The sequence below is a fragment of the Solea solea genome, chromosome 6 (assembly GCF_958295425.1).
Source record: "Solea solea chromosome 6, fSolSol10.1, whole genome shotgun sequence".
Classification (NCBI taxonomy): Eukaryota; Metazoa; Chordata; class Actinopteri; order Pleuronectiformes; family Soleidae; genus Solea; species Solea solea.
The window spans coordinates 20,840,382-20,864,252 of record NC_081139.1 but is presented as its reverse complement, the minus strand read 5'-3'; the positions used below and the strand labels follow the sequence as shown (position 1 = coordinate 20,864,252).

Genomic DNA, 23,871 nt, shown 5'->3' with positions numbered 1-23,871 from the left:
TGAAGCGATGCCCTTGCCTAAAGTACATTTCAGAGGCTTATTATAAGGCTATAAAAACTAAACAATATCAATTTTAAAGTGACCTTACGTTTGGAGACATACTCATGGGAAGTGCAGTCAATTTATGTCAATAAACTGTCCCAGTTGTTACATACTGGGCCTTTTTATACAAATCAACTTGAAATGAAGATCATCCAATCCTCTGGTTCCACTGGTGTCTCCAATATTCAAACAGAAAACCCACAGTCAAATACAAAAGCTGATATTCAGTCTACTGCAGACAGTATGTAGGTGCTCCGTGTACTAAACTAAGCTTGTTAGTCACCGTGTTTACTTCTTCAAATACTGGCAGTGATGACCTCACACACACTGGTGGGCTCATGGATTATTAGTCATGACAGGTCCTGAGCCAGAGTGATGTTTGGTTATTGAGACAGTGCAAATGCTGGCAGAGCTTCTGGGTAGAACTCTGAGCCAGTTTCCCCAAACATACTTTATCTGGAGGTGTTTCTGTCTTTACAAAAAAAGATGTTGGACATTTAAAATTAAACAAAAGAAACAAAGCTGACAACGAGGATGTTATAATAAGAATGGCTTCAAGGAAGGAATGAGGAACATTAAGACTCTGCAGTTATATCATTCCTACAATCATGATTATGGAGGAAGAGGTGCACTGATTAAACTGAGAAAAAGAGAGCCTGTCCTACTGTGATTGCTGCTTCTACAAACACATAGAAAACTCATCCACAGACTAAAACAGAACAGACACGCTGTATTTTTAGAGGCAGATGGAAGAAAACACCCTGAAACAGTGAATCTGACATCACACGGGTAGTTTTTGTCAACAAGGGTGAGAAAGTGAAGCGTCTCAACTCAAGCCTGTTGTCATTTTCACATTTCACACGTCTATTTCAAGTGTGTGTGAGAGCAGAGGAGCTCAGAGAGGAACTGCTCTGTAATCACTCCACCAGCAACTGGAACAACAGAGGATTTAAGGGTCGGGGCAGTAATGGGACATATTTGTGTGTGTGTGTGAGTGTGTGTGTGTTTGAACATGTTTATGTAAAATAGCTGAATTTTACTTTGAAATGTTCAAAAGGAAAAAGGTTGTTTTTTTGTATCTTCAAAAGTGTAGATAAAGGTAAGTGGACTTGCTTTAATGTAGTCGAAGATGTTTCACCTCATATCCAAGAGGCTTCTTCAGTTCTTCAGAACTCTCCGAGGGCAATTGCAGTTGCTTGAGTTTAGTTCAAGATGTTTCACCTTTCGTACAAGGAGGAATGAATGAGAGGTAGAAAGTCTTCAGCAAGTCCAGCTGCAAAAAGACCAGGGTTCATGACCCAGTCGCAACAAGATTCCTGCCCGTGTGTGTGTGGGTTTTCGCCGGGTTCTCCGGCTTCTTCTCACAGTCCGAAAACATGCAGAGGTTAATTGGACACACAGTTAATTCACTGTAGGTGTGAATGTGAATGGTTGTTGGTCTCTATATGTGACCATGTGAAGGACTGGCGACCCGCCTTTCTCCCTATGTCAGCTGGGATTGGCACCATTAGCCCCCGCAACCCTCATATGGAGGATAAAGCAATAGACAATGAATCAATTAATTAATGTCCAGCTGCCTATATCTAAACTTCATCTTGTTTTTCTTAAAGCATAAAAGTCCTGGACAATTGAGTTGTTTTCTCATAAAATTAAATGAAAAAAGAAAGGATTGTTGAAGTTCTTGCTAATTTACACATATTTTATATGTGTACAATCACTTGGTTGTATGAATAGTTATTTTTCACTATCCCAAAAATCTGTCTTTTATATTTATGTCAGGATTTGGGTCAGCTCCACGGAGGCCATGATTCCATCATGGTACGGTTTAGTCTGGTACAGGTTTGAAACAGTAATGCTCTGGATCAGGCTCGTGTGACGGCCGTACGTTAACTTGGTAGGCCAGGTGTGAGCTGTGCCCGATGGCTGCGTCAGTGAGATACATCGTGTGACGTCCTACCAGTGCGACGACAGCATACGTGACACAGCAGACAACAAACCTGCTCGGTCTGTGGCTGTTTGTTTCCACAAGACATCAAGCTTTGCATGAGAATTAAATGCAGGGATAGACACTGTTGCATGTGACTTACGTTCTTCTGTCGCCCAATCAGACTGTTGTGGGTGGAGCTAGACCAATGGACTGTAACGTAACATTTTTACTCTGGTAGCCTAAGGGAAGGCTGCCAAAAATGGAATGGTCGGGGTTGGTTATTTTGGTACTCCTAACGGAAAATGCAAAAACTATGTACCGAATCAAACTGTTCCACTCAGCAAAAACATGCCTTAAACATCTTCTACGTTTTGATGCTAACTGAAGGCTACAAAGGTTCTCCAACACACTTGAAATGGAAGGGTAAGGTAAGGGATATTCAGCTGCAACATAAAACTTTAACAAAGTTGCGGTATATTACACACTATAACTTTAAGCAAACAAACTAAAGTTTTGCCAGGACAGAGTCACTGACTTCCATGGTTCAACAGCACGGTTTCAGAGATACTGCAAAGATCCAGTAGTGAATCTATCACTCACTAGTCGCTTGTGTTGTACCTGAATCACAAATCCAGAAATTTTACTGTGCATGAAAGCTGCTGATAATTGTGAATATAAATCTCTACCATGTCTGCAGGTGAATAAATCATCAGGCAAAGACATCACTGAGTCATTTCTGATTAATATCCCTTTCATGCAGTAAAGCAAGCTTCACGGCTAAAGGACTAATCCACTGCTTTCAGCTCTCTGTCTCCTGAATGATAGACACACAATGATCAATATAGAGAGCAAAGTTCATAAGCACAGCTGGTGTCACTGATCCAGAGCAACTCATGAGTCCATGTTTCTGTCCACTGCGGTATAGTCTAAGTTCACAACTTCCACTTCAATCAGAGATGCACTTGCCACACAAATGTACAACGCATGCCACACAATAAACAGCACACATACATTTAACATTGTGAGTAACTCTTTACATTATAGTCGGAGTCAATCTCAATTGAAAATGCACACTAGTGTCACACGTATATGTACATTTTGTAATGGGAAAGTAATCAAATTTAAGGGTAGAAAGAAAAATCAATCTGCAATAAATTGTTGTTGTTTTTTTATGTTGTTGTTTTTTAGATGACTTGAAGGCTCACATTTGTGCTGTCATGATTTCAGAGGCTCTTTTCATTTTGGCCCAGCATTATATTTTCTTTTCTTACTGCAGTCAGTCAATGAACACTGAGTAGGCAAAACTTGCAAAACTTACAACACTTTATTTTCTACTTTACTTGACCCAATATTATTTTGTTTTATTCAGTTAATATAGACTTCAGTCTGACATGCAATATGCATTGATTCTGGAAATGTGACCTTTGGGTTACAGAAGGAATTCTTTTTTCTCAAGAAATGTATCAATTAATTTTGGTTTGCAGAGGAAAATGATCGATATAATCCAATCGAAATACTAATCAAATTGGCACCAAACCAGTGATGAAGACAAAGGCATATAATCCAACCCTAATAAATTGGTAATATCATCTTATTTATATAGTATTCACAAGTAACAGCTTGTGAATAACAAAATAAATTTAAATTTTATAATGTCATTGTGTGAATTTATAATATCAATTTAGATTCTCAAACATTTCCATGTGAAGGTCTTTACACTGATTCATTCTAATTAACAAATTATCACCTGGATATTGCTTTAAATCACCACGTTATGCCTGTAATATTATCTTCTTATTACAACAATATTACTGTTATTAGCAAGATGGATATAACATTCAATATCAGATGATATTAACATTATATTACACGATTATTGCGAGACTATTACCCCATTACTATCATATTATTGCCATGTTGTTTCTGAACAGTGTTTGCAGTGTTTGCCTGGTTGTTAAATGTGACTGAGACAGTTTCTAATAGTTGTGAGTCTGCAGAATTAATATAGGGATGCTTAGACTTTGCAAGGTCTAATGAGCATTGGAAGCAAAGTGCACTGAAAAAACATAAAGTCTAAGCTGTCAGCAACATATTTGGGAAGTCAAATAAAAAGCCTAAAATACTGAATATGTCATGAGTTAAAAGAAGAACATTCCACAGTCAGACGACCTCCTCCTGAGGAGCCGAGCATCTACGTACCTCTGACACGGACCATGCAGCAACCACATTTGCTGAGCAGTTTTCTGAACAGGTGCTGACACCCACACCCACGCTGGCGGTGACCCCCTCTCATGATGAGCGGCTCTTGCTGCTCGACCCAAGACGATCAGATGCAGACATGGTGCTGAGAGACTCACACATAAGAACACATGTACACACACTATTCCTGTGATAATCTCCAGATGAGATGAGCGTGCACAAGTGTGCAGAGAGCTCCACAGTCATAGTCCAAATGTGAGCAGGAACTCCTGAGACTGAAATGCTGCCTCTATCCCATGATTCGAAAGACAAGCAGCAGCAGAAAACCAGGAGAGGTTGTTCAGTCCTCTCCTCCACTCCTGAGCCTCTTTGAGTGGTCAGAGAGTGGGTGAAGGTTAGGAGAGGAGAGACCAAAAGTAAGTGAGCGAGGGACAGAGAGCTGGGGGGGAGGAGCTGAGATAACGGACTGAACAGTGAACATGCCACGCCGTTGTGCCAGCATCTGTTTCCCAGTCCCACCTCCTCTCACATCACCCTCCTCCCTCTGCTGTTTCCCCTCCCCTCCATCTTCACACATCCCTCCTCAGATTCACTTCTCTTATATTTTATTATTATTATTATAATAGATTATCTCCCCATTCTGTGTTTCATCTAGATAGATAGATAGATAGATAGATAGATAGATAGATAGATAGATAGATAGATAGATAGATAGATAGATAGATAGATAGATAGATAGATAGATAGATAGATAGATAGATAGATAGATAGATAGATAGATAGATAGATAGATAGATAGATAGATAGATAGATAATCATTAGCAAGTGAAACAATTTCAATTACCCCAAAAGAAGAATCCTCTCTCGACCCCTGACTTCTCATTATCATGAATAACCACGTGTACAAAATGAGTCAGAACTACATTGTGTACAGATATTCATCCTCAGGGGAAGAATGGTCAACTTTGGCTCTCTTGCCACTGGATGTTTATGCCTTTGTGAGAAATGTCTCAACAAATTCTGGATGTATCCTTGTGCAGTTTGATACACACAGTCATGTTTTCACAATTATTGACTGCCAGACTGTGTTTTTCCATATAGTGCCACCTTCAGGTCAAAATGACAAATACTGGCAAAAAGAAAATAAGGATATTCATTTCATGCCAGGATTCCCCCCAAGAGGTGTCAAGACATGAGTGTGAGCACAAATACTAGAACAAACTCAAATCCTTCTGTATGTAAGTGTGTAAATAAAATCAATCTAAGTGTATGCTTTTTACCTAAAGGGGCATTCTGTGTAAATGAGCAAAGCAGTTATCTGCACCATTTACACCACCACAGATACCAAAGCATTTCCTCTGCTGTAGACAAACCGACATGTGGAAATATTTTACACACACACACACACACATCAAACTGGGCTGACAGGATTGAGGCAAACCTGATTTAATCTCTAAGCAAAGATTAAGTATTCATGACTGGATGATCTGAGCACAGCTGTCCAGGCTCGTGGCAGCTGGTAGTGTGGAGATTTATTCATAAACTCATTCGAACCAAACATGGACAGAGTGAGTGAAGAAAGAGGGGGGAAATGTTTTTGTCCCTATGTGTGTTTCACAATTGCACTCAAACACACACAGATAAGTACGCAGCCGCGTCACAGGTTGACCCACACAAACAGGGAATTTCAATCCACCACTTGCAGATTACAGCCATAAAAAATATCAAAATGCTCCTGCTCTCTTGGCTGTCAAATTAAGCTTTTAAAAAATGCTGCTAAATTGATGATCTCTGTGAGCTGGAAAGCACTGATCCCGCCACAATGTGGGATTATTTTGGCGCATGCATGTACATATATATGTGTGTGTGTGTGTGTGCGTGAACACATGTCTAATTAGTCATTTTTAAGAAAGACTTATCACCATCAGCTAAGATGTTGCTGAGCATTTTAAATATACAGTATATTATAATTGTGTTTTTGTGCCAAGTGTACAAATCTGTGATGCGGAAACTGCTCTTCCTCTCTGTCACACAGCTCTGAGATATAAGTCACAGCAAAAAACATAAGTTTTTAAGTCACAGAAGGCATCGGTACTGCAGATAAACCCACTGTGTGTGTTACCTTTGCATCCTGCAGTCACACTGGATTTCCTGTGCCACTTGAACTGTGTCCTGGTGTCCTGATTGTTTTCCTCAGACAACAGTTTCTCCTGGCTGGTGACTGACATCTAACACAAAAGACCAACATAAGTAAGTGAGTCAAGTTAAAATGAGCATTTTTAAGTTAAATTAAAAAAACACAATTCAATCTTTATCAAAAACACTTAATTCTGGCTGATAGGTTTTCAGGGCTTTTTTAAACATAGCAGGAAAAAGTAAAGAGCTAATTATACCACTTCACTCCGTTGCACCGTTCTATCTCTCTCTCTGCTCTTTTCTCTTTCTATTTTTGCTTCGGCCTAAGCAGTTTCTTATCTTATCTGAGGAATTTCTCTGAGAGGACTAAACTGATCAGGAGACAGAAAAACCTTAGGTCAAAGAAGACAAATACAAACGAGTCATGTCATCTTAAAGGAAATACTTCTGTTTATAAAACACAAACAAATGTGAAAATATGGCTTAATTTTCAGGTAATTATCATTTCAATTTAAGGAAAATTCAGAGCTGAAATGTTCACATAAATGAAGGTAAATTATTCAATTAAGTTTAGAGGATATGTTGAAAAATGTTTTGCAGCTTGTTCAGCTCTGATGGTTTTGTATCAGAAACGTTATATTTATACTCAAAACGGAATGAAAACTGTAAGCCTTACATAAATACTTAATCTGGCATCACCAAACCTCATACAATACACCTCAGTTTTCTTTTATGTTTTTAAACATGTGTCAGAATCACAGACCATAGACACTCACTTTATCAACCATGTATCCCAGAAGCTGTTCAGTCCTGCCTTGCACTTTGGCCAAAGTCTTCATTTTGCACTTCTCCCTTTTCTGCTCCACTTGATTTTGTTCTTACGTCCTTTTTGTCACCTTAGAGTCATTAAAGTCTGTCTCAATTTCTCTTTCCTCATTCAAGCATCCATGTCCAATGCCTTAATTTTCGTTTGATGAAAAGAAAAGTTAAAAAAAATGAAAAGGCTTCAGAGAAACATCTGTGCTACCCTCACTTCACGTCCAACTGAAGCACAAAAGGAGACAGTTTATACTTTGCACTGGAGCCTTTTCACCTCTGGGCAGATGAGGACAGCTGGACAATTGCAGTGTCATCCGTCTTTTGGCCTGTCTGTTAGACAATGTGAAGGACAGGTCCAGTCACGTCCCATATATGCTTATTTCAGTCTGTGACCATTCCCAAAGCAGGAGTCTCCACTAACTTATCAACACAGGGTAGAATCAGCTGTATTGTCTATATAATTGTCCTTATTGTGTCTTGTTTTATATGATTTAGATTTAAATTATAACCTTGGTCTCAGTTTCTACATTTTATACAAGACTTTCAGTCAATATCCTGACTGTTGAAACATAGGACACATATGATCACGTTTATAAAGGCTGAAGTCAGCGATTAGAGCCTGAGATCGGTGTGAGAGATCCCCAGCCTGTGGTAAATGTGAGAAATGCCTTCGCTCAGCCTCGACTGCAGCCTTCCAGTTATGCTTTGTATAGTTTAGAGTATGTCCTGTTTCTTCAGAGCACATCAGGGCCTTCTGATAATGTTTAACTGTCTGTCAGTCGTAACAGTTTAACAGATTCTTTAGCTGAAGTTGTTTCAGTACTCAAATGAGTCAGATAGTCACATTTGAGTCAGATTTACTAATGATCAGGAAGTTATAAGATGGGGAACCTACTTGTTTTCCAAATGGCAATGAACTTAATGAAACTCTCCTTAGTTTTGACAAATAAAACCATGTACAGTATATCAGTATACAGTATATTTCAGTGCTGAAGAACTGAACAAGCCTCTTGGATGAGAGCTGAAAGGTCAGGTTGCTACTGTGACCTGGATGAATAAGAATCTACACAGACATGTACAGTTAATGTAACAGGTAGTAAGGAAACTATTAATGCCGCGTTGAAAAATGAACATAGCCAGAGCTAATCCTCTCCATAAAGCTGTTGTAAGTGGGATAAGCTAAGCACAGGCGCTGAACACACAGTGTCTTCTGTGAAGACTTTGCAAAGACTCCTCCTCCTCCTCCTCTTCTTCACAGTTTTGTGTCATCACCACAACATGTGGGATGGAAGTGGGTAATGTACCAGGAGGAAAATTGTGACTTGGGTGCTCTAAAAACACACAGTGTTGGAGGAAGTCAGAAGTCGTCCACATCCAAGTGACAGCGCTGTGGGATGAGCAGACTAACGTGGGGATACTTCGACTTTTATAACTGAATGATTACACTTTTTGGTAAGTTTGTGTAGTTCATGCTCATATATCAGTGTGTTTTGAGAGCTGCAAATTTTTCCTCACATTGCATTTTTATTTCATAAAACCAAGTTGGCCTGTAGTGTATAAGATTGCTCATGCCTGTTTTCAGAATGCACTAAAGGTAAATTAGCTTTCTTGTACACTGACATAAGCAAGAGATGATTAGTAAAGTGGATCAATGGTACAGGTTTCTTAAATAATTCCACTGAACAATCATCTCTTGCTTATTCCTAAATCAGTTTTGTTCTTCTACTAATTTTGCCTGTGCTAGATGTACCTTTAAAAATACATTAAAAAGCCAAATTGAGTCAAAACAATAGTTGACTCAGGCCACGTGTTGAGGTTATTTTGAGGAAGGTTCTTCCTCATTTAGCCCTCCTGTGTGTTCAGCAGGGCTTTCAGATCTTGATCCAGTTACTCAACAGTCAAGGCACGTAGAGCTCACACAGCCACACCCCCTCTGTGACACACACTCATAAACCCAGAGTGACAGACTCATCCGTGTCAATGTGTCAGAACACTAACTTTTGATCTGTCACTGTGGCAGAGCCGAGGCCGGACATACACATACGCATACACCGACAACTTTGTGCCCACCAAGAGGAGATTATTTTAACTTGGCATTATGTGTAATTGTGGAGAGCTGCGTTCTGTGGAGGGAAAATTCCCCCTTGCTGAGTTTCCTTCTCCAGAGTGCACCTGATTACACCTTTGTTGCTATATACAACACCCAGGAGTTTCTGTCCAACTAGGTTCTATTTTTAGTCTTCCTTTAGATGCAGCCATAGGACACAACATAATCTCACCTGTTCTGTTGTTGGAAGATGGCTAGAGCAGCAGAGGATCGCCACCTGGGCTCAGGCCCCAACGAGGACGACGTTTCTCTGTCAGGGAGGGAATCCGATTCAGACAGCATCCTCTCTGATGACTCAGTGCTTCCAGACTACACACCGCAAGTAACAAACAGTCGTGTGGCTTCAACTCTGTATAAAGCATGTGCTCATAATAAAGCGCCATGTCTGCAAAGATTCCTGGACAGAGGAGTCACAAAAGAAGAAGTTATGGAGCTGGACATCAATGGCTGGGTGAGAGAGACTCATTCATACTCTTACTTTTGCAACTTTTTTGTGTGCATGTATTTAAATGTCACTTTTACGACTTCAATCATTATTATTATTATTATTATTATTATTATTATTATTATTATTATTATTATTATTATTATTATTATTATTATTAGGTGTTTTATGGCAGTCGACATCGATAATATTGCCTCCTTTCAACCTTTCCGTTAAGAATAATATAACAATAACTCAGAACCTATTTCAAATCTTTGACATGCTGAAATATATCTTTTGTTAATGTAACTGATTCTTATTCTTACCAGAATGGCTTGATGGTGGCGTGCTGTAAAGGTTTCGTGGACATTGTGCATGGACTTCATGGCTGTCCTTTTATTGACATAAACCACCAGGACAATGAAGGCAACACTGCACTGATGATTGCAGCCCAAGCTGGTAAAGACATAAACAAAAAAAACTTATAAAGCAACACCAACAGCTGAACAATTTCAGTAATGGAGTATAAAGTTCTGAAGATAAAACAAAGCATTATGTGCATTATATCAACTCATCAGAACCACTTTGTCTGCTGATTTAAGCTCTGAATCGCTGTGTCTTTGTCTCTAGGTCATGTCAACACAGTTATGTATCTCCTAAACTACTATCCTGGGATAGACTTGGAAATCAAGGATTGTCGTGGTTTCACAGCCCTAATCAAAGCAGCGATGACTGGCCGCAATGATGTGGTGGCTGCACTCGTTATGGCCGGTACGTAAAGTCAGATCTCAGATAACTCTTACCGTTGTCTTGTCGGGACTCAAGGAACACAAACGACCCACTGACACAAACAAGGCTTATTCAGCAACCAATAACAGGATCTGTGACTAATGACGACGCTGTACTCACACAAAAGCTTCTGTACTATAATATTATTAGATCCTTTTTTTTAAACCCTGGTATTAGCTCATTACGAGGACTCTTATAGCTCTGAATGAACAGTTATAACACCGGTGGTGAGAATAGCTCACCATGGCTGTCCATAATATGAAGCCTGCTTTCCCTGTTCACAGGTGAATGCACCTGTGACGCCAGACTGGTTTAAGAGATCATTCTGAGGACATTACCACATTATCTTAACACAACCTCCAGTAATCTCTCTGTTTCTAGTCTTAAAGGCTGGTCATAGATTAGGTATTTACAGAGCTATTTTTAGATGACACGCGTTTCCTAAAACTCATGACATTATATATACTATAACAATATCTGATTATTATTCTTTACTTTTGTAATTTCCTTAACAGTATAACCATTCAGACCTCTGGATTATGTTGATTGAGTGTTTAAAGAGATCAATGTGTCTCTTTTTGTTAAATTATATGCAATTTTGCCTAATTATTATTTTATAAATACATAATAAGTTTCATTTGGTAAGACATCTACGATGTTGGTAACTGTAAATAAATGCTCTAATTGATTATTTTAAAGAAAAGAAGACTGCACCCTAAGCTTCAGTGGTTTTATTATCTCAGTGTCTCATCTCTTGTCCTCCACTATCTACTCTTTAAAAAGGCATTTACCTGACATTTCATGCTGCAAGATCAAACTGTTGCCATTTCACCAAAACTTCAAGGCAAGCCTGTAATCCTCAGACTTTTGAACAGAAGACATTTCAAAATGTCACAGGAGGAAAAAAACGTCCTGGTTTTGTTGCAGGGTATCTCACAATCACAGTCTCATGGTTTACTGGGACACCTGAGTAAAATAAGTCAGAGAGTTCCATTGGTGATGTAAATTATCATTCCTGGGAAAAGCCAAACTGCTCTCAAGGTTCATAGAAGAAGAAGAAGAAGAGGAGAAAAAGCAACCATTAAATGCTTAATTTGTCTTCTCTATAATCTTTCTTTTTAGGTGCTGACATTCACACAGTTGACTCCACAAAAGGAAAATGTGCTAAAGACTGGGCACTGAAAACTGGCCGCTATGAAACCTTGCATCGCCTGCGTCGCCTAACTATGCAACCAAGAGCTGAGCAGTTCTGTGAGAGTTATGTCCCTGAGTGGCCTGCACTCAGGGAGAAGGTAGCCAAGGCCATGGCTGACAAAGGTGCCAGGGAAAAGATTACCCAGCGAATAAAAAGCACATTGGGATTCAGATTTCCTCGTGACCCGGAGGACAACGGGGTGTTGGACCACATGGTGCGAATTACAACCAGTGTTCATAGTCCACTCATTTCAACTGGATGTCGTCCACTGTGCCCTACAAGTCCTCCAGAGGTAGGGAAGAGGAGGTTGGCTGTGCCAGAGCTGGCAGGAAAACATCCACGTAAGGAGCTAGAAGAGAGGTCTGTTTGTCACAGCAATGGCTCTGTGTCACACATTATTCCCACAATCCACTCGGCAGAGTCCAGCCCTACGATATGCTGTGTTGACACTGAGCGACGAGGCAGCATCCTGTCTGTAGCCTCCACCAAAGTTGCTAGTACATTTATTCCGCGCAGTATGGCGAGAAAGAACAGTGTGTTCCCCTCTGGCTGCATCCCCCAGGTCAGCATCTGTAGGCCCACACAGGCAACGCCAAAGAAAGAAAAGAAAAAGAAAATGAACAGGGCCTTTCTGGAGCCACCGATATGGAAGTACAAGGAGGCCAAGGAGGAGAAAAAGAAGAAGGAGAAGAAGGCAGAGAAGAAGTCTGAGAAAGAAAAGAAGAAAAAAACTGACAGCAAAAAGGCCAAAAAATAGTTTTGAAAAAGGTTCTTCTGCTGTGTAAATCCTTTCAAACATAAATGTTCAACTAATATAATAATATAATAATATTTAATTATATTTTGAATTAGAATAGCAAATTACATTTATTTTTCCAAGACTAAATTTGAGGTTTATAGCATATAAACCATATAAATTATAATACTGTGCATTGAATCCATGTTCACTTCTTTCAGACTCACTCAGGTGCTAAAGAATTCATTGTATCTACCTCATCATTCTCATAATCCACACTGTAATGGAAATCCATCCCCTTATGCACAATGGAAAATACGCATATACAGTTGTAATTGCTCATTTATATCATTATATAACATTGTATATTTTTGTATCTGTATATTTGAATCTGTCATACATTATCTTTTGTAAACAGTCCAATTTAATTGTATATACTGCACAGCTTTTAGCAAATATGTATGCACATTAAAGACCACCACTCTGTTCAGTTCTCTCAACTATTTTTTTGCCATTATCTGAAGGTGCCCAGACCACATTCACATGATCTTTACTGCGATTACTTACTGTGAGTAAATGGATTTAATGTGATTGAAAATGTATCAGTCTATTTGTGTTTAAAGTCATTTTTTTCTATCCAACCTCCCTACAGTTGGGTCTGTAATATAGTACATACAGTATTATAACTAAAAATGATATATAAACTAAATATTTAATACATGAAACAGGGGAGCAAAAAATAACTTAGTTAAATAACCTTTTCAATCGATATATGCGTTTAACGAGTTTCTGGGAACAAAATCAGCCGATGCTGTTTATTTAATGGAATACACTGTTAAAACTGAGGCAGCCTGTTATCTGTTTCTCTTTTCTTCCAGCCTAATTTGTTGTTTGTTTTTTCTACAATAACACATGTATGAATTAAATATAGTGGTTAATTTATCTTAGAGGTGACTGGTTTAACTATCTAAAATAATATTGCTGTGTTACAGAAAAGGCAGTTAACAATAGTCAGAAACACAAATATTTTAGTGGAAAAGGTGAGCCATTCTCAACCACTGTGTCTGGAAAATTCACTTAATAGGTCCAAAAAATATATTATTTAGTCAATAATTACGTAATTGTTCACCGCTGGTGCCAGCAGTGCTGTGACTGGTAGAGTAATACTCCTCCATGTCAGTAGGTGGCAGTAGAGAGTGTAGTAGCCTACAACTGTAAAACTGTATTAGGCTGTACTTAACATTTTGGTTTGAGCTGGGATTTTTCCTAGTCAAAAAATGTGCCTTGCCTCAAAAAAGTTTGAAAAACTGCCACAGACTGTACATAGTCTTAGAATTTGTATGTCTAACCACCAGGGGGCACAATTTACAAAAAGAACTCTAGAAGCAAAATGACTTCTACTTCTCAAGTGATTTTCAACATCATTAGGGGGCTCAGTTGTTAGTTTCAGGTGTTCTTCAACGGCATATGATGTAAAGTATGCAAATAAATGAATGTTCCCATTTAGAGGATTAGAGGAGGAAAGATGATAAAGCACTGCACACACATGAGGGTGCACCAGTGTTACTGACATCCAGTATTGCCCAACAGGTGCCTGTTTACAGGTAATGTTTGAGAATTTCTGGTTGCAAAAACACCAAAATGGTGCTGGTTCAATCTCCAGTCTCAATGCTTCAAAGTAAGACTTCAGATGCTTATGGGTGACCGGATGACCAGTTGCCAGATGGGTGCTGCTGATCACATTAATGATGGCTCTGTTCAGTTTATGTAGGCTACATCAGGGCAATTTAACAGTGAAGCAGCATGCACCCTGAAACTGGGGAAGCTGAATGGAACTCATTAAGTCATCATTAATTTGATAATTTACACCTGTGACCAGACAAAATGGCTGCTGTCAAAAGGCCAATTGGGTTGAAATAGTTTGCCATTTTTAAAAATGGGTCCCCATCTAGGAAATGTGAAAAACGTTGGTGATAATGGTGTTACTTTGACAGCTGAATATTTTCTCAGGTTTGTATAAAAAATTTGAGAACCACTGCTTTAAAACAACCAAATTGTGAGAAAACGGTGGTGCCGATGAAAGAAAATAAAAATCTGTGAGAGACATATGTGACGTTTGCACTCACCTGTCATCTCTGTTCTCTGTGTGGGTGTCTCTGTGTTGCCCCCTGCTGGTGGAGTATGATAGTAACCTGGCAGCCCAGTTGGCTGGCAGCATTATCACAGTCTTCTCAGTACATTCTGTAGACCATAACTTCTACTTGTACTTAAGTAAAATGCTATCACAATAGTGATACTTCTATTTGAGTTGTATATTCCAGTACTCTGCCAACCTCTGGGAAGAGGAGGATTATGAGAGAGCAAATTATCTAATTGGGTACAGCTGCCTCCTTCATTCGCAGCTGAATTCAATTTGCTTGGCCTATTTACACCACTGTATTTTAACGTTGGTGATAATGGTGTTACTTTGACAGCTGAATATTTTCTCAGGTTCGTATAAAAAATTTGAGAACCACTGCTTTAAAACAACCAAACTGTGAGAAAACGGTGGTGCTGATGAAAGAAAATAAAAATCTGTGAGGGACATATGTGACGTGTGCACTCACCTGTCATCTCTGTTTTCTGTGTGGGTGTCTCTGTGTTGCCCCCTGCTGGTGGAGTATGATAGTAATCTGGCAGCCCAGTTGGCTGTCAGCATTATCACAGTCTTCTCAGTTCACCACATCTAACGTTAGCCAACTAAATGCGTTAATGCGATGAACCGGGAATTTATTGACCATGGCTAACCTTCGGATTTCGTTAGCCGTCGCGGTATTCCAGGCTGTCCTGTACAGAAGCTCCGAGGGTGAGTCAGTCAGTCACTGTTTGTTTTGTTCATGAACAAGCCCGAGGGCCACCGAGCCACCGACTGCATCAAGGCGAGCGAATGTGGAGTTAGCTGCCAGGCAGCTAACTTGAGCTAGGTTAGCCAGCCTAGACAAACAACATATTCTGCTAAGGCACAGTTGAGAGGCCTAATTCATGAATACTGAAACATAAACCCAGGCTTTATTCATGTTCTTATCTTGTCAATGTAACTAGACTCGTGCTACCGTGTTGCCATAGCTGTCAAACTGGTTATGCTAGCTTGAGGCAGCAGTTACACGGACCGTCACTCTAGTCTCGTCAGTGTTTACTTCTCTACGTTACAGACACATTTAGCATGTAGCTCGTGAGATAATGATAGTCAATATATTTGTGATAACTCGTGTTTGTGATTTCAAGTACCCGAAATGTTCATATTTTAAAGTGGATGTGTTCAAACTGGTTTGCAGGCACACATCACATCATTATAGGCCCACATTACTCACTGTTTACAATGTTGTATTGGACCGATTAATCAATTTTGTGCCATAGTTTTATTATTACCTTAATGTATTTTATCAGAACAGAACTGGCCAGAAACACGAACATAAAACTGCACTATATCAATCATTGGCGGCACTCATTTTCAAATAAAATAAGCATATGAACATGACATATTCAGCATTCCCTTAAATAAGTTAAGGGCTGCAATTAATAATTACATACAATACCTTTTAAATAACAGATTATCTTAATATTTGTCAATTGTCAATAATTGTCAGAAAATACTACACGTTATGTCTTAAACCATTGTTATACCAGTATGGAACCCACAAATCAGGCACAGGAGCAGTGGGCAGCACACATCTGCACTTGGGGAGCAATAGGGATTGAGATTCTTGCTGAGGTGAACTTCAGGTTTCAAACCAACTAGCCCAATTTACTTCCAGTTTTCCAACAGATCTCCAAACAAAGCAATTTCCATACTGGGAATCAAACCTGGGTCATCTGGGTGAAAACCAGGAACCTTAACCGATGGCTCTATGGAAGCTATTGGTGGCAGAAATGGACACAATCAGAGGAATAGTTATCAATGAGCTGCAGCAACCTCCTGCAGCGTCAAATCCACCACCATTAGGACAAAGAGAAATAGTTCCTTGTCCTACTACATTTTGACTGGAAACAGGAATACTTGTTGGTGAAATTGACCCACTGCTGAATTCTAGTTTTGGCTGAACCTTTTTATTCCCCTTTACCGTGCTGGAAGTGCAGCAGCTGTTATAAATCTTATGTGATTTTAAAACAATCAGGCTAGTTTGGATCAAGTCTGTGGAATTTATAGCCATAGAAAATCTGAAATGCCAGTTCTATTTTACTTTTTTTGTATTCTGTTTCTAGCTTCCGCATTTCCATTTGTCTTTTGTGGTTGTTTTGTTTCTCATTTAGACCACCATCATCTGCCAAGTAGGTGTTGGCTTTGTGTGAGTCAACACCGCAAAGCATGCTGTGACACATTGACTCTATATTTCCCCTATTTGATGTTGATGAAGCTGAAGTTTAGCCTCATAAATATGGGTTTTCCAGCAATAACATCTCCCACACGGGCTCATTTTCCACTGAGAATTTCAGTCTCTTCGTACAAACAATACGTGATGCAGTAGTAAATTGTGAATTGTCGATTAAGGTAGACATTGGGATGTTTTTTGGCAATAAATATGCATTTAATATCCACAGCATACATTAAAAGCCAACAGTGTATATTATCACTCTGCTTCTAGTATTATATTTTATTGTTATGCTAATTTGTAGAGATTTTATTTTGTACTAGTATGAATTTGGGGCACAACATAGATGCTACTGTCTTTAATTCTTAAATTAACTATATGGTCCTGTACAGCTAAAAACACATTAATTAACTGATATGACAACAAATTCATAGTCTGAACACGCTTTTCATTTATTTTAATTTTGTTTTCACACTGTTCCCTCTGCCTCTGCAGCTCTTTGGTGTAACTGCACCACTGCCCAGTGTGAGAAGACTGGTTCCCGATGTGAGACAGATGGAGCCTGCATGGCTTCTACGTCCTTCATTGATGGCCAAGAGCAGCACATCCGTATCTGCATCACGCGGGACAATCTTGTGCCCCCTGGACAGCCTTTCTACTGCCTTGGAGCAGAGGGCTTGCTCAATATCCACTGCTGCTACACTGACTACTGCAACAGCATTGACCTCAAAGTTCCTTCAGGTGAGAACCTGTGAATTATCACACAGCTTTAGGCCAGGTGTGTTCTGTCAATGAGTCCACAGGTCCGCCATGGTCAGTGAGAGTTACTTACTTACATATGAGAGCACCTTTACATTTGTATCAGACTGCACATGTCCTTTTCTCATGTAAGTCATTTCCAGTTTAGTTGGTGGTCTTTATGTTGAGTACATACATTTAGCACATGACACGCTAAAATCTCCTGTGAACTTCACTATTAAAAAAAACTACAGCTGAATAAAATGATCATGAGGGGGAATAACAGTATTGGGATCATGTTAATGTTAATGCATATCAGTGTCACATATTATGTTCTCCTTTGCTCTTTTCAGGAACAACTCCACCAGGAGTAGACAAAGGCTATGGCCCAGGTGGGACATGGGGACTGGTGGAACTAGTCGCTGTGATTGCAGGGCCGCTGTTCCTGCTGTGTCTGCTTCTGTTAGTGGGCATGTTCCTGTATCAGTACCACCAGAGAGCCTACAACCATAGACAGAGGCTGGAGGTAGAGGACCCCTCCTGTGACCACCTTTACCTGCCCAAAGACAGGACTTTACAGGACCTCATTTATGATCTGTCCACATCTGGTTCAGGCTCAGGTGTGTTGACAATGTGATTATAAATCTGTTGTTATAATACTTGTGTTGTAGTTTACAAAGGTTGTGTATGGTATCTCTCAGGCTATTTTCAGATTAGGGGTGGAACAGGTCACAGTTCAGTGCATATCACCGTTTTGGTGATACTCCACGCCTCTGCCATGCGTTGGTATGGATCTTAAGTCATGAATCGACCAAACCAAACAGTACACATGTGCCATGAATCGTCACATGCATACCAAACGAGACAGATTTTTTTTGTGAATTGCTCCACCCCTAGGTCAGACTGCAGGTAAATCAGACCAGATTCTCAAATCAGATCTTTATCGGCAGAAGTGATCAAATCGGATTTATGTGACCAGGCATAACTAAACTATCTGCATGTGTCACTGTGGTAACAATGTTTGGTATACACATGATTTTTGACACACACACAATAAAAAAACGATTTGAGCTGTCAGAGCATTCAGATTGAGACACAGCTGTGGAAATCTGATTTGAATCTTTAATTTAAATTTAAATTTTAATTTTAATTTAATTTAATTCATATTTAAAACCTTCTCCGAATTTTAACAATGGTCTCCATTCTTGTCTTCTCTGACCAGGTCTGCCTCTGTTTGTCCAACGGACCGTGGCCAGAACTATTGTCCTGCAGGAGATCATAGGTAAGGGGCGTTTCGGGGAGGTGTGGCGCGGACGTTGGAGGGGTGGCGATGTGGCGGTGAAGATCTTCTCATCTAGAGAAGAGCGCTCCTGGTTCCGTGAGGCTGAGATCTATCAGACCATCATGCTCCGACATGAGAACATCCTGGGCTTCATAGCTGCTGACAATAAAGGTCTGTGCACGTCTTCTATCACATGTCAGATTTAGGGATCATTTACTTTTTTGAGAACACTATTTTTGGCTTATTTGCAGTTGAGTAATAATTCTGAAGATAACTTTTGATATCTTTTCCTTAGATAATGGCACATGGACTCAGCTGTGGTTGGTGTCAGACTACCATGAGCATGGCTCTCTGTTTGACTATCTGAACCGCTACTCTGTTACTACTGAGGGAATGATCAAACTAGCACTATCAGCTGCCAGTGGCCTTGCACATCTGCACATGGAGATACTTGGAACACAAGGTAGGGTTTCTTTACATTTATATTTTAGGTATAACTTTCAATTTTCCTAGTTTCCATGCAAAGGTTGATATAGGGACACTTTGATATAAAAATTAAAACACACAGGATGTTGCAGTAGACCATATGCTTCCCTACATTAAGTACACAAGTATTAGTTTCTTTTTAGTTTCTCAAATATTAAAGTAAGAGGTCAAATAAATAATGTCATGTTAGTTTTTCAGTCAGTTGAGCTGCTTTCACAGTCCCATAAATGGGACTCAGTGTTGCTTTAGGTGTTGGTAATTTATATAAAAATATCATTTCCAGAGAGCACTTCACTTCTGAGTCTGATTAATTGTAACGTCATGTAAAATAAAACGGAGGTTGAATAATTATCGTGTACATTTGTGTCTTGACAGGAAAGCCAGGCATTGCCCACAGAGACCTTAAGTCTAAGAACATCCTTGTGAAGAAGAACTGCACCTGTGCTATAGCTGACCTGGGTCTGGCTGTCCGCCACGACTCTGCCACTGATACGATCGACATTGCCCCCAATCAGAGGGTTGGCACCAAGAGGTCTGTGTCCCCATATGCACCTGTTTACTAAACTCTGAACGTTAATTCTGCATTATACCTATGTTGTAATTGTTGTTACGTCCCACAGGTACATGGCTCCAGAGGTTCTGGATGAGACTATCAACACGAGACACTTCGATTCATTCAAATGTGCTGATATCTACGCGTTGGGGCTGGTTTATTGGGAGATTGCGCGCCGCTGCAACAGTGGAGGTCAGGCTCTTATTGTTTTCACTCTGGATATTCCACTTGGTTTTGGGTGTTTAATTGAAGTTAACACCCATAATGTTGCAATGTTGTTTTTTTTTTTTTTTTTTTTTTAAATCAATGATTTAATCCCAGCTCACAGCACTGGTCTGATCTCAACACTCTCAGGTATCCATGAAGACTACCAGCTGCCCTACTTTGACCTGGTACCTTCTGATCCATCCATAGAGGAGATGAGGAAAGTGGTGTGTGACCAAAAGCTAAGACCCAACATCCCAAATTGGTGGCAAAGCTATGAGGTATGATAGTGCAATGAATTATTCAAAACTACAAAACAAAAATGATGTTATTACCCTTTAATATTTATGCAGGTTTTATGGGGTTAAAAATTTAGTTGACATTTAGGTGTTAAGTGTCTCCTTTGTTTGTTACGACGCCACCGTTGTAACAAACAAAGGAGACACAGGGCCTACGCAGGACAAACGTCGAGTCATAATTACCACCTCTCTCCGCCGTTGACGTGAGATTTCATGCAGAACAATGAACGAGAAACATTACGCAAGACAGAGCAAATTACGTGACGCCTGGGAAATGCAAATTCCCCTCTCTGGCTCACCAAAAAAAGACGGGCTTGTCCAAGATCCCAAGGACAATCACTTGGCCAGATGCAGATCAATGAAAGTGGACGCCATGGGCGATTAATAGATTTATAACTTCTTATTTCCTTGTTCTCTTTTTCCTCCTGCTGTTCCAGGCCTTGCGAGTCATGGGTAAAATCATGAGGGAGTGTTGGTATGCTAATGGAGCCGCTCGCCTGACAGCCCTGCGAGTCAAAAAGACTCTGTCCCAGCTCAGCATTCAAGAAGACATTAAAGTCTGAGTGAAGACGGCGGAGCGCGGAGAACGAGCACTGAGCAGAGAGTCTGGCTCTACACTATAGGCCAGTGGTCAGAAGGGGGCGGGCCCTTCTATGGTGAATGCACAAAGTAAGAGAATATGATGAAGAGTGGCACTTTGTAAAATATTAGTCCATAGACATTCCTGCCAGTTTTGAAGCCACTTGATTTCTGACAAACCCTACCTCGCTTACCCAGCCAAACTACCAAGAACACCTTTTCCTGTGTTGTCCACAGCTACTGCTGCCCTTCCTGAACCTTTCTGTTCCTATCTTGAATGCAGTCAATTCCGGAATATGTAATTATCCAGTTAAGTTTTTAAAAGTCAGTTGCTAATTCAGAGTTTCTTTGTTTGGTTTTGCTTGATAGTTAATTATTAGCATTCATTCTTATTGTCTCGGAGGGTTAGGGGTGTTTTTAACTTATTGTGTTATTTAAAATGACTATAATATATAATATATGGGTGTTTGTGAGGCTACTGTGTAGGTTTCTCTATGCCACACCTCTCTCACACAGGTAAATGGCAAACAACATATATATATATACGTATATATATGTGTGTAATTCAGTGAGAATAATCCACTTGGTTCTGCTGCAGCGCTGCGGTGTCGCAGATGTACCATGTAAATAAGGCAATTGAGATGGTTTGTGTGACTCAGCAAGGTGCTCTCACACTTTTTAAGTCACTGGAGTTGTAAAACACGAGTGGACCTTTTCCATAAATTGTTGTAAACCTCAGGTTTTTTATTCATGGTCAGCAATCAACACGTTTTTTTTTTGTCCAGTTCAAAAAACAAACTGAAGCAAAATACACATTTATGGTTTGTTAAACAAAATAGAATTTCACTCAGATTTCTTGCGCTTCTCGTCCGAAACTGACACAACCAGTGGCTTCAGATTTGGACACTCTTCATGAAAAAGACTACATGCAGCATGTTGCACAGTGTCATATGTAGTAATATGTGTTATATATTTGTGTCCTACTCTGAAGCTGCTGCTGTCGCACCATAAACCCATAAAGCAGAACCTGCCATGAGTGCGTATCCTGGCTCCAGTCCCTCAGATCAGCTGGTCTACACTGATAAACCTTTGCAGCAGCCAACACTACTGTATTTACACTGTACACTACATTACATTACATTACATGTCATTTTATCCAAAGCGACTTACAATAAGGTAATGCAGATGTATTATTTTCTTTACTTTAAAAAAAAAAAAAAAAAAACTTAACTCCGGGAATCTGAATAATTTCTTTTAATGTTTTCATATTGTCAAAGCATGTCCAGTGTTATTTTTGCCCTCAGGGCTCATTTACCCTGGCCGTGTACAACTACTGTGCATAAACGTGCTTTATATTCATGCATTCATTGTCTGCCGTTTTATCCTCTACATGAGGGTCGCTGGTGCCAATCCCAGCTGACACAGGGCGAAAGAAGGGGTGCATCCTGGACAATTCGCCAGTCCATTACAGGGCAAACAGAGACAAACAACCATTCACTCTCACATTCACACTGACGGTCAGTTCAGAGTCCACTTTACCTCTGCATGTTTTTGGACTGTGGGAGAAAACACACAAACACACACACACACACACAGGGAAAACATGCAAACTTCATGCAGAAAGGCCCTCATTCTCAAATCAAACACAACTTGATTATGATTATGTACCAGTCTCCACTTTTAGACCTATGAATGAACATTAATCATGTGTCAGACAAACTCCTTTCTTGCTGTTGTTCATCGGACAGCAGTCATCAATGTTTTCCCCTCCTCTGTGTGCTAGGAAAAGTCAGAAATCAGTCCACATTTTATGTTTTCAGGAAATAGGTGCACTTTTTTTTTTTTTTTTTTTTTTCATTGTATGCAACTCCAACAGGTACTGTTTGTTTTGTGTGCGTATAGTCTTCCCTATGTCCTGTGTATGTTTGTAGGCTGTGAGTCCCTATGAAAGCCTGAAAGGCCACATGTGCACTACTACTGACCTCACAGCATTTAAACCAAATTATTCTCAGAATCATCTCTGGTCATGAACTTAAGTGTTTATTTAAGATCACACCACTGAAAGTGAGAACGTTTACACAAATCTTGGCAATCTGTTGCAGTCCACTCTGGAGAGAATGTAACGCTTTCTTTAAGTCACTGGGAAAAGAAACGGAATACTACTGAAATGATTCAACGCTGTCTCAAAAGTGTTTGACCAGCACTTTTTGATTCAGAATCCCTTGCTCACCTGCACTGTATTGTTTAAGTCTGGAGGGATGTTTATATTACAAGAGACAGACTGCACTCCATGCTATTGTTTTTGGCCGGAAAGGACTGGACAGCTCTGTTGTTTAATAAGTGGTAGAATATTATCCATATTTATACACTTAAAAGGTATGTTTGTCCAATTGTATCTGCCTTACAATGTCAATATAAAAAGAACGTCATATAGTATTTAAGGTTTTTAACACGTTGCTCTAAAAGTGGGATGTGATTCAAAGTAATGGAGTATTATACAACAAGTTGTGTTGACTTCCAAGTCTCTGTCCAATTAAGGCAAAGGAACAAATGCATCTATGTACAAATCCCTTCAGGACTTCAATCATGTACCTTCTAATATAGAGTAATAAATATAATTGTTTTCCAAGGTTGTGTCATTTTATTTCTTGGCTGTGCTTTCCCTTTTGTACCAAGTCTGATCAGCTGTGTATATATATTTGTACATGCATATATATTATATTATACAGTATTATTTGTATATAAAAAAGTCATGTACTCATGACCGCTCAGCTCAACTGAGTAGTTGGCATCTTTTTTTTTATGCTCATTGTTTTGATTTTCAACCAACAGTGTAACCTTTCTGGTGCTTTTACACTGCTCTTTAGCCTGCAGCTGTTTTCATAAACAGAGAACGCTCTAAAAACTATTGTTGTACCAAATAGCTGAAAGTTATTGTTTTGCTTGTGAATACAGAGGTTAATTTAGCAACTACAGAGACAGAGGTGGTGGAGGCCAAATGAATGGC

At 39.6% G+C, this 23,871-nt stretch overlaps 3 protein-coding genes across 6 annotated transcripts in view; 2 read left to right on the top strand and 1 right to left on the bottom strand.

Annotated features, from left to right (window-relative positions):
• The window catches only part of arhgef25b (Rho guanine nucleotide exchange factor (GEF) 25b), a 30,695-nt gene extending 21,160 nt beyond the window's left edge, over nt 1–9,535 (bottom strand). For 2 of the 3 annotated variants that reach the window (XM_058632389.1, XM_058632390.1), the window contains exon 1: nt 4,169–4,654. In XM_058632389.1, coding sequence (XP_058488372.1) covers nt 4,169–4,262 — 94 coding nt within the window. In that variant the 5' untranslated portion in view covers nt 4,263–4,654. Of the gene's footprint in view, nt 1–4,168; nt 4,655–6,290; nt 6,397–9,402 lie in introns of those variants that run through there. The other variant, XM_058632388.1, reaches the window with a different exon arrangement.
• On the top strand, nt 8,402–12,864 carry ankrd33ab (ankyrin repeat domain 33Ab). Of its 2 annotated transcripts, XM_058632438.1 has the most exons (5): nt 8,402–8,575; nt 9,421–9,681; nt 9,984–10,113; nt 10,285–10,425; nt 11,566–12,864. In XM_058632438.1, exons 2-5 carry the CDS (start codon nt 9,421–9,423, stop codon nt 12,393–12,395), a joined length of 1,362 nt encoding a protein of 453 aa, XP_058488421.1. In that variant the 5' UTR covers nt 8,402–8,575; the 3' UTR covers nt 12,396–12,864. The 2 variants fall into 2 exon arrangements, with proteins under 2 accessions (XP_058488421.1, XP_058488420.1); XM_058632437.1 differs by lacking the exon at nt 8,402–8,575 and having other exon boundaries at nt 9,127–9,681.
• A 2,157-nt stretch (nt 12,865–15,021) lies between these two features.
• Nucleotides 15,022–23,493, top strand: LOC131461275 (activin receptor type-1B-like). Its single transcript, XM_058632404.1, has 9 exons — nt 15,022–15,219; nt 17,219–17,464; nt 17,815–18,081; nt 18,684–18,914; nt 19,039–19,206; nt 19,605–19,761; nt 19,850–19,974; nt 20,137–20,267; nt 20,723–23,493. Exons 1-9 carry the CDS (start codon nt 15,153–15,155, stop codon nt 20,846–20,848), a joined length of 1,518 nt encoding a protein of 505 aa, XP_058488387.1. The 5' UTR covers nt 15,022–15,152; the 3' UTR covers nt 20,849–23,493.
• Nucleotides 23,494–23,871: the final 378 nt, after the last annotated feature.